The sequence below is a fragment of the Equus quagga genome, chromosome 11, assembly GCF_021613505.1.
Source record: "Equus quagga isolate Etosha38 chromosome 11, UCLA_HA_Equagga_1.0, whole genome shotgun sequence".
In the NCBI taxonomy this organism is placed as follows: domain Eukaryota; kingdom Metazoa; phylum Chordata; class Mammalia; order Perissodactyla; family Equidae; genus Equus; species Equus quagga.
Genome location: NC_060277.1, coordinates 115,558,083 through 115,573,327, shown reverse-complemented (window position 1 = coordinate 115,573,327; position 15,245 = coordinate 115,558,083). Strand labels below are relative to the sequence as shown.

At 48.9% G+C, this 15,245-nt stretch overlaps 1 protein-coding gene across 3 annotated transcripts in view; it reads left to right on the top strand.

The window, feature by feature from the left end:
* The window catches only part of CSNK1D (casein kinase 1 delta), a 38,315-nt gene that overhangs the window by 15,214 nt on the left and 7,856 nt on the right, over positions 1-15,245 (top strand). For all 3 annotated transcript variants that reach the window (XM_046677487.1, XM_046677488.1, XM_046677489.1), the window contains exons 3-8: positions 6,964-7,112; positions 7,643-7,871; positions 8,321-8,491; positions 8,992-9,140; positions 11,115-11,286; positions 12,023-12,162. In XM_046677487.1, the coding sequence (XP_046533443.1) occupies positions 6,964-7,112; positions 7,643-7,871; positions 8,321-8,491; positions 8,992-9,140; positions 11,115-11,286; positions 12,023-12,162 (1,010 nt within the window). The remainder of the gene's footprint in view (positions 1-6,963; positions 7,113-7,642; positions 7,872-8,320; positions 8,492-8,991; positions 9,141-11,114; positions 11,287-12,022; positions 12,163-15,245) is intronic.

The window sequence follows — 15,245 nt, the reverse complement described above, 5'->3', positions numbered from 1 at the left end:
TGTGTGTTTCATGGAGAGGATGACTCACTAAGATGTCACTTCTCCCAAAGTTGCTTTAGGGTTCAGTGGAATTCCAGTCAAAATCCACAGGGCTTTTCTTCCAACGTGACGAGCTGACTCAAGAATTCACAGAATAGCAAAGGGCAGAGACTGAGTAAAATATTCTTGAAGGAGGGCATTTGTCCTGCAAATAACAAAACTCACACAAAGTGCCTGGAAGTAGTGACAACCCAAAGCAGTGAGCACACCTGGCACCCAGATCATGGTTTCTAGGTATCGTTGCCCAGTGAGAGAGGCCCAGGCTTTAGGGAGACATGGCTGATTCCAGGGAGGGGCAGGAAGAGAGAGAGAGTCTAGAACACGTTGTGGCTGAAAGGAAACCGTCGGCACCTGTCCACAGGACACAGGAGCAAGCTTGAAGGGCGTCTGTTGGCAAACTTTGGGACAATTAGAACCTCAAACTGAATAATGATTACAGCACATGGGAGGAGGGCGGGAGACTTCATGAGTCTGTAATACTACACATGAGTTAAGCTTCACAGAAAAATGCAGAAGGAACCATCAGAAATGGAAGAGCCTCAATTTGCAGACACTGTTTTATTGATTGGTTCAGGTGAGAATTGTTGGTGGATGCAGATAAGGGGAGCAGGGTATTGACACTACCCTCAAAGCTTCATCCACAAATTACTTAATAATGAAGGGAAAAGTATCTTGGTGTAGAAATCTGCCAGATAACCTTATCTGACAAGTGATCAGAACCAGCAGTCACATCAAATCCAAATTGAAGACTGTTCTGCAAAATTGACCTGAATTCTTCAAAAATGTCTATGTGATGAAAAATTTAAAAACTCTTCTGCGCTTAAACATGATAACCACATGCAGTGTGTGGTCCTAGATTGGACCCTGGGTGGAAGGAGAGCTGTGAAGGATGCAGTTGGGGAAATGCGAGTGTAGACTGTGTGTCAGTCTTGGGAACATCCCCATGGAGTCTGTACAGACGTTGACTACAGGCCTGTTATTCCCCACACACACACACAGACACAGGGAAAAGGGCCTTAGAACTGACCAGAAAGACCAGAAGTGTGCACAGAATTGGGACTTAAGCAGAAGTGTTATGGCCAGTGGGAGAGGGGCCATGTGAACACCATGGTGCTGAGGATGGTGGGAGTCCCGCTTCTCCTTCCCCAAAAATCCACTTCCAGATGGATCAGGGGACTTCGGTGCGAAGAGTGAAACTGTAAAACATTTTGATTTTTTAAAATCAGCTTTACTGAGGTGTAGTAAACTACATGTATGTTAAGTGTATAATTTGATAAGTTTTGCCACATGTTTACCCTCGTGAAACCATTACCATAGTCAAGATAGTGAATGCATCTATCAACCCCAAAAGTTTCTGGGTCCCCCCTAATAATCCCCCACCCCCACTCCCTGTCCCCAAATCACTGCTCATCTGCTTCTGTCACTATAGATTACTTTGCGTTTTGTAGAGTCTTGTATAAAAGGAGCAGCATTGTGTACTCTTTTTTTTGAGATTTGTCCGTGTTGTGTGCATCAGTGGTTACTCCTTTTGGTTGCTGAGGCAGCCCTTGTGTGAACGTGCCATGCTTTCTTTATCCCTTCACCTGTTTGTGGACGTTGGTGTGGTTTCAGGTGTCAGGCATGCTAGACAAAGCTGCTGCAAGCTCTTGTGTAGATGTTTGTGTAGATGCTTACCTCCTTTTATCTTGGGTAAGCATCTAGGAGTGGGATGGCTAAATCAAAAGTAAATGAATGTTTTACCTTTAAAGGAACTGCCAAAATGCTTTCCAAAGTGGTGGTACCATTTTACACTCCCACCAGCAGATTACAAAGGCTTTGAGGGTTTGTGTCTTTCAGCTGATTTGTCTGAGTTACTGAATTTACTGGCATAAAGCTGTTTATAATATTTCTGTTGGCCTTTTAATATCTGTAGAATCTAGTGATGTCACCTCTCACTCTTGCTATTAGTCATTTGTGCCTTCTATTTTTTTTTCCTGATGTGTCTGATTAGAAGTTTATCAAAAATCTCAAAGAACTAGCTTTTGGTTTCAGTAATTTTTTTCTGTTTTCTATTTCATTGGTTTCTGCTGTGATCTTTTATTTCATTTCTTACACTTACTTTGGGTTTAATTTCCTATTTTCTTTAGAAGCTGAGATTATTCATCTGTCTTTTCTAGTAATAAACGTTTAGTTGCCATAAATTTCCCCAAGTCCTACTGTAGTGGCATCTCATAAATCCTGATAGGTTGTGTTTTCATTTTCATTTGGCTCAGAATGCTTTCTAACTCCCCTTTTGATTTCTTCCTTGATCCATAGGTTATTTTGAAGTGTATTATTTAGCTTGCAGGTATTTGGGAATTATCTAGAGAGCTGTCTGTTATTTATTTCTAATGAGTTCCACTGTCTTCCAGAACATACTTTGTATAACTTGAAACCTCTTAACTTTATTGAGACCTGTTCTCTGTCCAGAATGTGATCTGTCTCGGTGAATGCCCCCGTGTCCTTGAGAGGAGCGTGTGTTCTGCTGCTGAGGCAGGAGGTTGAAGTCTCCAGTCAAACTGTAGGTTTGTCTGTGTCTGCTTGCAGTTTTGCTTCATGTTTTGAAGCTCTGTTGTTCGCTGCATAAACGTTTAGAAGTATTCTGTTCTCTTGGGAAGTTCATGCTGGCATCACTGTGAAGTGACTGGTGTATGCCTGGAAACGTTCTTCTCTGCAGTCTGCTGTGTGCGATGCTGATGCAGCCCTTGTGTGTTCCCTTCCTACTGCACTGTGATACGCTGTCCTCCTCCTTATCACTTCTTTGACTCTCAAGGGTGTTTATTGTCGGCAGCGTGTATGCTTAGTCCTTTCTTTTCTGTCTAATCTGAGAAAGTATGCCTTACTTTTAGTGAGATTAATGACAGGATTAGGTTTGCTCTGTCATCTTGCTGTTGGTTTTTGTCTTATGTGGTCTTTGTTTCATTTTCCCTCCTTTTTTTGCCTTCTTTTGGATTAAACAAGTATTTTCTTACGTTTCTTAATTTTTCTTAGGATTAGCTCCTCTGTGGCTTATTATACCTATCCTTCTTTTGTTATTGTAGTGGTTGAGTTAGAGCTTATCATACACATCTTGAGCGTACCACAGTCTGTCCTCAAGTGATGCTGTGCCACTTGATGTGGAGCACAGGAACCTCACACGGGTGCACTTCAGTTTCTCCCTTCCCAGCCTGCATGATGTTGTCCGTTTACATTTCTGGTTATAAACCCTACGTTGCATTCTTATGTTTGCTTAAACAGTTATACCTTTTAAGGAAATTTAAATAATTTTTAAAAATCTTACGTAGGTACCTTTGTTGTTATTTCCAGTGCTTTCCATTCTTTTGTGTAGGACCTCCTTTAGTTTGGTGTTATCTACCTTCTGCCTGAAAGACTTCCTTTAACATATGTAGTGGTGCAGGTCTACTGGGCATTGATTTGCAACTTTTTAATATCTGAGAATGTCTTCGCTTTGCTTAGGTTTCTTTTTTGCAACCTGTACTTCTGTAGATTGCCATTTTTTTCCTCAGTACTTGAAAGATGTTCCTCCTCTGTGTTCTTATGTGCTTCATTTCTGACGAGAAGTCTGCAGTCATCCTTGCCTTTGCCACTCTGTATATAATGTGTCTTTCTTCTTGTTTCTTTCCAGATATTCTCTTTATCACTAGTCGTGAGCAATTTATCGGATACCTTGGTGTAATGTTCTTTATGGTTCTTGTGCTTAGGATTCGTTGAGCTGCTTGGATTGACAGGTGTATTGTTTCCATCTGGCTGTTCTTCTGATAGGATTTCTCTGCCTCCTCCCTTGTGTCTCCTCTCTTCAGGGCCTCCAGTTGCATAGATGTTAGGGGGCTCATAGTTGTCCCCACAGCTCATTGAAGCTCTTGTTGGCTTTTTCACTAGCTTCTGTTGCTATGTCTTCAAGTTCACAAGTCTTGTCTTCTGCAGTGTCTAATCTGCTGTTAATCCCACCAAGTGTAGTTTTCATCCTAGATGTTGTAGCTTTCATATCTCCCTTGCCATGCCTGTGTTAAACTTTTCTGACGTGGAATACACTTATAATTTCATTGCCCTTCCCTGCTGCTGCTAACATCTGAAGCAGTTTCAGTTGATTTAGACACTTTTTCTCAGTGTGGATCATGTTTTCTGCTTTGGGTGCCAGGCACTGACTTTTACCTTCTTTTTTTAAATTTTTTTTGAGGAAGATTAGCCCTGAGTTAACATCTGCCACCAATCCTCCTTTTTGCTGAGGAAGACTGGCCCTGAGCTAACAGCCATGCCCATCTTCCTCTACTTTATATGTGGGACGCCTGCCACAGCATGGCTTGACAAGTGGTGCGTAGGTCCATGCCCGAGATCCAAACCGGTGAACCCCTGGGCCACTGGAGCAGAATGTCTGAACTTAACCACTGCGCTAATGGTCTGGCCCCTGACTTTTACCTTCTTGTGTGCTGAATATTTTAATATTGCACAGATTCTTCCTCAGCTTAGTTATGGGATGGAGTTACTTTATCTTCAGTTTTTGCTTTTCCCCTAACATGCTCAAGGCAGGACTGGGGCGTCTGGGGGCTCACATGGATTGTTTCCTGTCTTTCAGGCCTTGGTGTCATCATTGCCTTGTGTTTCCCATCTTTTCATCTGTTCTCTGTTTTGTTTTCTCTTTTTGGGTATTGCAAATGTGAGGGTAAATTGGGTCCCCATTACTCCACCTTGGCTGGAAGTAGAGGTAACTTTTAAAAGAAAATAATAGCATCTCTTTCTGACTCTGAGTTCAGGAAGAGTTTGTTATGTAAGATAACCAAAAACATAAAGGAAGAGGTTGATACATTCATCTTTCTTAAAATTGAGCACCTTTTCTCATCAAGAGACTCCACAAGAGAGTAAAAAACATGCCATTAACTGAGAGAAGATATCTGCCTCACATAGAACCAAGAATAGTTTGGCATTTAGAATTTATAAAGAACTGCCATAAACAGGAAAAGGTCACTCTGATAGAAGAAGTTGGCAAAAGACATGCATAGACATTTCAGAGGAGAGGAAACATGTATGGCCAATAAATATATGGAAAATGATCCAAATTGAGAGTTCAGTGAGACACCATTTATACCCACTTGATTGATAAAAATTAAGAGATCTGATGGAGATCTGACGATACTCTTGCATTAACAGGAACTCATTCATCGCTACTGGGAGTATAAAGTGGTTTTTCCTTTTTGGAAAACAATTTGACATTATCTTGTATAGTCAGATAATTTGTACCCTGTGTTTCTAGGTATGTACCTGGGAGGGGGGACTAGATGTTAACAAGAATTTCACATAAAAGAATTTTCACCAGTGGACGTATATAAGAATTTATCTAACAGCAGTGTTCGTAATAGGAACAGCAAACCTAAACAATCCAAGTGACAGAAGAATAGATGAGTTGTGGTGTATTCACCAAATGGAATATTATGCAGCATACATGCTTATTTTATTAAAAGCAAGGAAATGATAAAGTCATGGGTAGTCTTCATCGGGGGAGCACAGGAGTGGGAGAAGAGCAGTGTGTAAAAGCAGATGCAGTGATTCGGAATGTGCTGGGTCTGTGTTAGGTGGTGGGCTTATAGTCCTTTGTTACATCGTGCTTTATAACTTCTGTATTTGTTAAAGTTGTTCTCATGTAGTGTATAAAATATGTATTTTAAATAATTTTAAAAATGAAAGAGTTGCCTTCTTTATCAAAACTTGCTATAAAACTAAACTAAAAATTGTTTAGCATCTTATAGTGCCAGAAAGTAAGGCAGTGCTCAAAAGAAGCGAGCAAAAGCCTATGTGATGGGTGTTGAGAGGACACAGTGGCAACTGAGGAGCCCCTGTGGCCAAGGCTGGAACACTTTGAGGAAAAGAATTAAAAAATGCAACTTTCAGTTATTACCCAAAGTGTATAATAAATGTCCACGAGTCCACACTGAAATAAATAAATAAGGGAGAGAAGACCAATCTCTCGCAGAATTCCAAATAACGTATGCAGACGCTCTGCCCCTAGGGAGGGGCATAACTCTCTACTCCGTGAGCATGGGCTGCACGGAGCGACGCCCTCCCAAAGAGCACAGGACGGAAGGGGAGGGAAAGAACAACAAGGGGAAGCCTGGCAAACACACCTCAGCCAGCTCACCAAGGTCACGTCAGCAGAGACGAGTCCCGAGAGAGCACGGACCCCTGACGGGACGTGAGGAGGAGGCACTTGACCCTGTGCTCTTCCTCCCCCAAACCCACAAGCCCGCGCTCATGAGAAAGCATCAGACAGATCCCAGCAGAGGGACAATTTGCAAAGTCCCTGAGCAGCACCCCGCAAAGCTGTCGCGGCCATTGGAACCAGGAAAGTATGAGACCATCCCAGCCAAGAGGAGCCTGAGGAGAGGGGATGACTGGATGTGAGGTGGGCTCCTAGATGGGGTCCTGGAGGAGTAAAGAGATGCTAGGTAAAAACTAAGGAAACGGAACAAAATGTGGACTTCAGTCTGTAGTAATGTATCAATATTGGCTCATTACTTGTAACAGATGCACCATACGCATGTAAGATGTTAGTTAAGGGGAACTGGGTGTGGGGTGTGTGGGAACTCTGTGTTTTCTACCTGAGCCCCTCTCTTACCTGCATTGCCTTCTCTTTGCTTCGTTTGACCACTCCCCTGCCCGTGAAGTTGGCCTCACATTCTCTCCTTGTGTCACTTCTGACTCCTACCCTCCTGACCCTTGTCAGAGAACTCTGTCTTGTACTGTTGGTGACAGTGTGGAGCACAGGTGTGTCAGGGTCTTCTGACCCCCACCCTGCCCCCACTCGCCCCCTTGGTACATAGGAGGTGATGTGACATGTGGCCGCCTGTACTTGGTACATAGGAGGTGACGTGGGGAGGCTGCCTGTACTGAAGCACCTCTTGCTCTCTCTCACAGTGGGCATCCCCACCATCCGGTGGTGTGGGGCGGAGGGGGACTACAACGTCATGGTGATGGAGCTGTTGGGACCAAGCCTGGAAGACCTCTTCAACTTTTGCTCGAGGAAATTCAGTCTCAAAACTGTCCTGCTACTTGCTGACCAAATGGTAAGCGTTGGTTTTTCTGAAGTGACAGAGCAGTGGGGCACTCAGCACATGCTTGGTTTGAGTGGACAGTCTGATAAAATACTCCAGCTGTTCTCATAATTATGCCTGTTAGTAACAGGGAGAAAATGAAAGTTCATTAGCCTTTACCATAGGATGACGACCCAGGTGTGGGGTTTGGAGACCCACCCTCTCGGCACGGCCTGGTACCTTCACGCATGGGGCCCTGGTTACCTCAGGAGCGCATCCTTGGTTCCTGATGGGAGTTTGTCTAGTACAGATGTTGTCTGGTAGCAGCTTTTCCGTCAGGCTGCTCTCTGTCCAGCCCCTGAGAGCTAACAAGAGGGAAATGCCCAGGCCTGTCGAGGGGGCTGAAGGTGGTCAGTTGAGTGTCCTCCAGATTATTGAGTTACTCTGTTGGGCTAAGGGGTACAGAGCATGCCCAGGCATGGCCCTTGCTCTGCAAAGCAGACTCCTTTTCCAAGGCTGCCCCTCTGGGATTTGATCTTTCACCACTGCTTCTCTACCTGCAGATTAGTCGTATTGAATACATTCATTCAAAGAACTTCATCCACCGAGATGTGAAGCCAGATAACTTTCTTATGGGACTGGGAAAGAAGGGCAACCTGGTCTACATTATAGACTTTGGGCTGGCCAAGAAGTACCGGGATGCCAGGACCCACCAGCACATCCCCTACCGTGAGAACAAGAACCTCACAGGGACGGCGCGGTACGCCTCCATCAACACGCATCTTGGCATCGGTGAGCCCGTGGGTGGTGGGGTCTCCTGTGCCCCTGGTCCCTGACCTACGCTGCCATGGGCATGTCCATCTCTCAGCTCAGGGAAAGGCCAGCCTCTTGGGGGACCCTGGGAGTGGTCAACATGTTTGATGTGGAGGCTGTCATCAAACCTTTGTATCGAAGGTTTCAGGGAGGCTTCAGGGACTGTGGAAACCTTGTTTTGTGAGGTGTGGTGAGGCAGGTAAATGATGGACTTTCTAACAGCTGTGACACTGACGGTGCTCGTCTGGGGTGTTGGAGAATTTCCTGACAGCACGTCAGGGGCAGCTTCTGGTGAAACCAGAGAATCCGTGTATATTTTTTATGATTTTTAAAGTTCATTTCCGTAGTAAGTGTCTGCCTGGGGCCTTTTGCTTTGCTGCTGCAAGTGCACATGTGCCGTCCTTGATCCATTTCCCTTCTCTTTCCAGAACAATCTCGAAGGGATGACCTGGAGTCACTGGGTTATGTGCTCATGTACTTCAACCTGGGCTCTCTGCCCTGGCAGGGGCTGAAGGCTGCCACCAAGAGACAGAAGTACGAGAGGATTAGTGAGAAGAAGATGTCTACTCCCATTGAAGTGTTATGTAAAGGCTACCCTTGTGAGTTCTCGAGTGGGTGTGCCGAGCCGGCCCCCTCCCTCCTGTGGTTTCTGTGGGAGGAGGGTAACAGCAGCCCCTCCTTTCCTGGCATATTTCCCCAGTGCCTCTATGGGAGGCTGTGAGGCTGTGGGAGGCGAACAAGGCAGGCAGACACATACACACACAGGCTGGCTCCTGGAGACCCCTCCTGACCCTGTTTGGTTAGGAAGGTGGAAAGTGGATAGGTGGCCATAGCTCAGGGAGTTCCCTTTATTTTTGTGGGACTGCCCCTAGGATAAATGCCTCAGTTGAGATTAAATTGTGCCCTGTGATGCTGAATTTTCTGAAACTTTGTGAAATTTTCCTGAGGCCTAGAGTCTTCCAAATGTAACAAGTATTTCAGTTTCCCTCTCTCATACCCTCAGTGTATAGCAGTGGATGGTAAATGGTAACGTTGACACACTCCACGTGGGTCCACGTGGGATTATTACCTGTTAGCTCTGCGTCTCCTTGTTTTGCAGCTGAGTTTGCCACGTACCTGAATTTCTGCCGTTCCTTGCGTTTTGATGATAAACCTGACTACTCGTACCTGAGACAGCTATTCAGGAACCTTTTCCATCGCCAGGGTTTCTCCTATGACTATGTGTTCGACTGGAACATGCTCAAGTTTGTAAGTGGCACTGTCGACTCACTCACTTTTCAGTATGGAAGGAGGAACAGCCAGGTCAGCAAAAGGCTGCCAGTGGCTGACGCGTCCACGGTTGTGTCTTTTGTGTGGAGCCATGCTATCCAAAGTCTGGGTTCTGAAGGCTAATTCACTGCGCTGGGGGAGCCGAGTGTACCTAGTAGGGCCGTGGCCTATATTAGGTTTGCCTGAGGGCAAGAGCAAGATGCCCGTCGAGGGAAAGCAGAGAAGGCACCACGTGGCCACAACAGGAGTGTTGGGTTCAGGGGGTGTGGGCAGCCAGGGGCCACTCGTAGAGTGTCCACAGGTGCACGTCTGCCCAGAACCAAAGCTCTTACTTGAATGCTAAGTTGTCTTTAGGTGAGAGGTCATTTTATCATTGTCATCAATCCTAAGAGCCTTTGACCACCTGTGATGTTGAGGCATGGTGCTCACATGTTGTTGGTGCAGGAGGGTGTGGCCAAGGCTAAGGGCTCCCACTGGTGGGGTGGGAACCTGCTGCCTCCTCCCTCTGACTGAGTGACCAGGCCTCTGAGCTGGGTAGGTGGCCTGGGGAGGCGCTGCACCTTATGTCTGAGTTTGGCCACCCATCCGTGAGTCGGTTTTATGAGTTTAAATAATTAATCTTTGGATACCACTGCCAGAATTTGGTTTTTTGGAACTTCCACTTCCTGTTCTTCTATTTAGTTATGAGTTTAAAACAGAAATTGGAATCTCTCTGGGGCAACAAAATCTGATGGAGGAGCAGACCCTCCTCTTCAGAGGGTGTACAGTAAGAGAAGGCCTTGTCCCACACAGCCTTGCGGGTGCAGGGGTGCCCATACAGGAACCAGGTGGTGGCAGTGGCTGCAGCCTTCGTCAATAGGGATCCAGTCGGCAGAGCCAGCCTGACCCAGACCTGGTCTGTGCCATCCAGGGCAGAGCCAGGTGCTGGGAGGAGAGTGCCCTGCAGGACAGGGTGGCTCAGGAGCCAGGCCCCTCTGCTGCATTGGTCTGTAAAGGACAGCCCTGGTAGTGGTACTGCAGATCACCCAGAGTCTGGACATCAGGGTGGACCTCCTGCCAGAGCCACTTGAAGCTGCTGGTTTTAACGTTGTCATCCCTTTTAGCAGGGCTCAGCAAACCTTTTCTGTAAAGGACTAGATAGTAAATAATTTTGACTTTGCAGCCTGCACAGTGTCGCAGCCACTCGACTCTGCATCGTAGACGGAAAGCTATAGTAGGCAGTGCGTAAGTGAGGAGGCGAGGCTATGCCAGTACGACTTTCTTTGCAAAAACAGAGGGTGCTGAGTTTGGCCTGTGGGCTGAAGTTTGCAGACCCTTGCCTTAGAGCACTGGTGGTTGCGATGTAACCTTTAGCGTGATGGGTACCTTAGCCTAACGAGTTAAAATCAAATCCCCTGTGCAACTGGTTTGTTAGTCACTGAAAGCATAACTAGCTGTTTGTGCTGGGAGCAAACCTTGTTTAGCAGTGTCCACCGCACGGGCCCTCCCAGGACAAACCCGGCTGCGGGCCTCCTCGTCACATGTGTGCATGATGTTGCTGGCATCACCACGATGCAACAGTCGCCATGGGCCGTGAGTCTGGGCCCTGGTTGCCACCACTCACACCTGCTTCTCAGACTCCCCCAACTGGCACCATGTTGGGCCTACCTCTGACCTCAGACAATTTCCTGTCGGTATCTGAATGTTCACAGAGAAGAGGGTCACCCAGCTGCTGCGGGTGTTTGGGGTTTTAGACAGTGCTGTGGTGATGGAGTGGGGGTTCCCCTGCTGTGTTGGAAAGACACAGGATGCCTCATCTTGTTCTGACTTGCTGGTTTGCTGTGGGGAGCTTCATGGGCAGTGTTGTCCCAGATCCCCCTGTTGTTTTCTTGAGTTGCAGGGGGTAGCCAAGGGCCTTGGGTTGTTTTTCACCAAACCCAGTTCAGTTCTGATCTTATCCTCTTTCCTTCTTAGGGTGCCAGCCGGGCAGCTGACGATGCTGAGCGGGAACGTCGGGACCGAGAGGAGCGATTGAGACACTCACGAAATCCAGCCACCCGTGGCCTCCCTTCCACAGCCTCAGGCCGGCTGAGAGGGACACAAGAAGTGGCTCCTCCCACACCCCTCACCCCTACCTCACACACTGGTGAGTGGCCCACTGCTCACACCACATCCCCCTGCCCCTCAGCAGACGCTGGGGGCCTTTGTGTGTTGGTCGCTCTGGAGACTCCAGCTGTGTGACCTAGTCAGGAGCCAGCTCTGTGCACAGAGTTGGGGCAGCTGCAGCTCGTGGGTGACGCCATGTACATCCTCGTTCATGTCAACTGTTGTTCCTGAGGATAGACTGGTCAGGGAACAGCCTGGGACAGTGCCTTTGGGAACATTCATTTCACAGGACTTGGTCTCTTGAAGGATTGAGTTGCCTGAAAGCTCTGTTGCTATTGCTTCTCCTCCTTCTCATGACACAGATTCCTCCCCCAGAAACCTCTTGATACCCATTTCCCCTTCCCCATCTGTGACAGTCATCGTAAGCATAGAGGCCTGGGCTGCCCTTCCACCAGACGCCTGATACTTTGCTCCTGGGAAGGTCAGCCTGAAGCCACGCACTGGTGTCCTGTGGTTCTTCGTGGGCCCTGCCCACTGATGCTGACCTAGAAATTAGGGTGCAGGCAGTGCTGCGTCGGCTGGGGGCCAATCACCTGTTGCTGCCCTGAAAATCTAGTGAGATGAAGTCTGGTGCCCAGCCCGCCCACAGCTTATTCTATACTGATGCTGAGGCAGGTGAGGGTCCTTGTTAGACACAGCTCCCAAGGAGAGACCCCCTCATGCTGACTGTGGGGCCGCATTTTGAGACCTCTTCCCCCTGTCTCCCCCTCCTTCAGCTAACACCTCTCCTCGGCCTGTGTCGGGCATGGAAAGAGAGCGGAAAGTGAGTATGCGCCTGCACCGCGGCGCCCCTGTGAACATCTCCTCGTCGGATCTCACGGGCCGACAAGATACCTCCCGCATGTCCACCTCACAGGTACGCTCTATCAGCTCGCCGAGGTCAGGACGCTGTGGGCCACCGACTTCCTCGTGTTCGGACTGGTCTCACGAGCTCCAAGCAGAGTAGGGTGAGGGTTTTGGAGGGTTTCTTTCCTCCCTCCCCTCTTGGTGTTCAGCCCATTGGTGGAGAACCTTAGAGACAAGCTGTGCGGGTGAAGGGCTCAGCTCCCCACCTGTGCTGGGGCAGATAACAGGGCTTTTCTCTTCTGTTGCCCTCTGTGTGGCCCCCCAGCCCCAAGCCGGCCTTGGAGGCCCTGCAGTCTTCCTTATTCAGACTGGAGACGCCACACCTGCTTGCACCATTTGTCTGTCATAGGCACACCCAGCCTTTGAGACTGTTTCCTCATTCTTGTTGGCCAAGGCACTCCCTTAGAGAGCCTAGCGGGGCGGGGGTTGCTGGCAGTCACTGTAAGGTGGCCTGGACAGAGGCTGCCCAGGGTCTGGCGATGTGCTGTGAGGTGATCGTTCCCGTCTTTTGATGTCCCTGTCTGTCTGCTCTCTCCGGAGGCCAGTGTGCTCAGAGAAACGGCGTGCTGCATGATGGAGGTGGGTGGGCAATGCAGGCACAGGCAGCCTAGGCCCAGCTGAGCGAATCTCCACCACTTCCTCCACCCACATCCTCTTCCCACTCTGGCTTTTGTAGCTGCTGTTCTGCGTTTGCTAACGAGCCTCTCTCACCAGAACAGCCCTTTGTGTACATGCTGACTGTTTTTCTCAAATAGTTTTCAGGCTCCCCTCCACGGGCTGGGTGGGGGGCCTTGGTAGGTCAAGAACTTGGCCAAGTGGGGCCTTGGTAGGTCAAGAACTTGGCCAAGCTGGGCCTTTTGTTCTGCTTCAGTGAGCACCCTGTGGGTGTCGGTCAGGTGGGCAGCGTGGGTTTCAGGAATGCACTGGGAGCACCTCTCTGGTTCACTGTGAGGCCTCTAGTTTAGGAGTTGGCCCCCAGGCCCTGCTGCCGCTGCTTGCTTGTCACTGAGTGCAGCTTGTAGCTGCATTGAGTGGGTTGAAAGTATTCGTGGGGTCTGTGAGGACTGCCTGGAACCTCAGTTCTGCGTGTCTGGCTGGTCTTCCGGCAGAGGAGCAAGGTGTGCCCAGGCAGAGGGAGGGCTCCTGACCACCTTCTTTTTAATTAAGTGACGTGAATAGTTTTACCAAACTCTTCTAATTTACTGATTATTCTACTGGAAATGAGTTGTTTTTCTGCAGTAACTTTTTTCCCAAAGAGACTGAAGATGCAAGTAGTTTGAATTGTGGGGCTTTGAGGGGTCTAGTCAGGGTAATGAAACTGGGCCTCTTGTGGCACCCGGCCCCACACCCTTCCTCCCTCGCCTTGGGACACAGAAAGGGCTTAATGGGTTTCTTCCCATGCGCCCTGGAACCCGTGAGTCAGCAGTTGGGAGCATGTCCTGGGAGCAGTCTGCCTGGCGAGCTTGGCAAGAGAGCCCGGGTGTGTGGCCCCAGAACACCTAAGGCAGGGACAGCTTGGGCCTGTAGATGCTGGGGGCTCTGTCTAGACTTGACGTCTGCCTGTCAGGGGCTCAGCTAGCAAAGACTAAAGAAGGGACAGGCTTCACTTTTTTTTCTTTTTAAAGAAAAGTAAGTGTCTGATGGATTTGGGATCACTGAAAGAAATGAAAGAGTCAGAAAGTCCTGCGGGTGTGGGACAGTTATGGGTCCGAGTCCAACCTCCTCTTTACCACGTGGCCAGCCTTGGCCCGCTGCCCCCTGAGCACTGACCACACACAGTTCCGAGGTCCTTCCTGTGAAGTCTTACCCAGCTGAGGCGAGCTTAGAACTTGGAATCATACATCTTTGTTCTCTTGTGCTCTCCTTTTGCTTTCCATATGAAGAAAAACAATGGGGGTCTAAAATGTAGCTAAAAGTCTCAGAGAGAAGCGACTTGGGGCTGTTTCTCTCCAAAGAAGCACTTTAGCTTTTGTCACTGGTCACCCTGAAGATTTTCTTAGAATCTTCAGGTTCGGGACACAGCCCTTGGGGGTGTGTCCCCACTACACCCGTCCTGGGAACGGCTCTTTCCTTCGGGTTTTCCTGGTCACCATGGGTGCTCTTCCTTAGGAGACTGTGAAAGGCTCTTGGCCCTCCAAGGGTGTGATCCGTGTCCCTGCAGGACAGCAAGAGGCTTAGCCCAGGGGCTGCCCCCCGATGTCTTTCCTGGTGGTTTGGCAGTTATAGAGCGAGTAGGGTTGCTCCAGCTTTTACGATCCTCTAGCCTCCATTCACACTCATGCCTCTCACAAAAAGTGAGGTGAAAGTGGGAGCATCAGTGCGTCTGTCAGGGGGAGCTGGAGACGCAGGCACCGTGCATGCAGGCCCCAACACAGCGCCTCCTGTTGGCTTCCTCCATGGCTGCTGTTCCTTGGTTCTTTATGCCCCTCCAGGAGGAGGTGGTACCTCCTGTGCAGATGCACTAAGTCCAGGGAAGTAGTTCATCGTCAGCAGTAAGGCGCTCAGAGCCGCCAGCCGGCCTGCACCCTCTGCAGCTGGGTGTGGGCAGGGGCCGTTGACACCCGTGTCCCTTGTCCTGACCCCGTGGCACTCAGACTTTGCAGGAGAGTGGCTACTCCTCCTTGCCCCTACTTGCTTCTCAAGGGCAGCTTGTGCTAGATCAGCCCTCGGGCCACAGTCCCTGCATTCCCGACCCTGGCTTGCAAGTTCAGCCTCTTCTGCTAGAATGATGTGGAGCCTAAAGGGCATCTGGTGGGTGGCTCTATTTGCGGGTTTTTTCTCTTTGTGAGAAGAAAGGGCCTCATCAGTCCAGCACTGTTGATAAAACGTAATACTAGTCCCTGGTGTCAATTACTCCTTTTGATTTATTTGTTTTAATCCATCCCCCCCAGTAAGCTTCATAGCTCCATCTTCTTCCTTGTGTCAGCGAGGAAATGTGTCCAGTCTGTGTGTCACAAGGAGGTGGCTGTCCTCCCCACCTGCCCAAGCACAGGCTGTTCTGAGCAGTGAGCAAGGCCTTGCGGAGCCGTGAGTGCTGAGAGCTTTTGTAGGGGCTGCCGTCTGGGCATCAGATTCTCTTACTGTGTGAGGAGT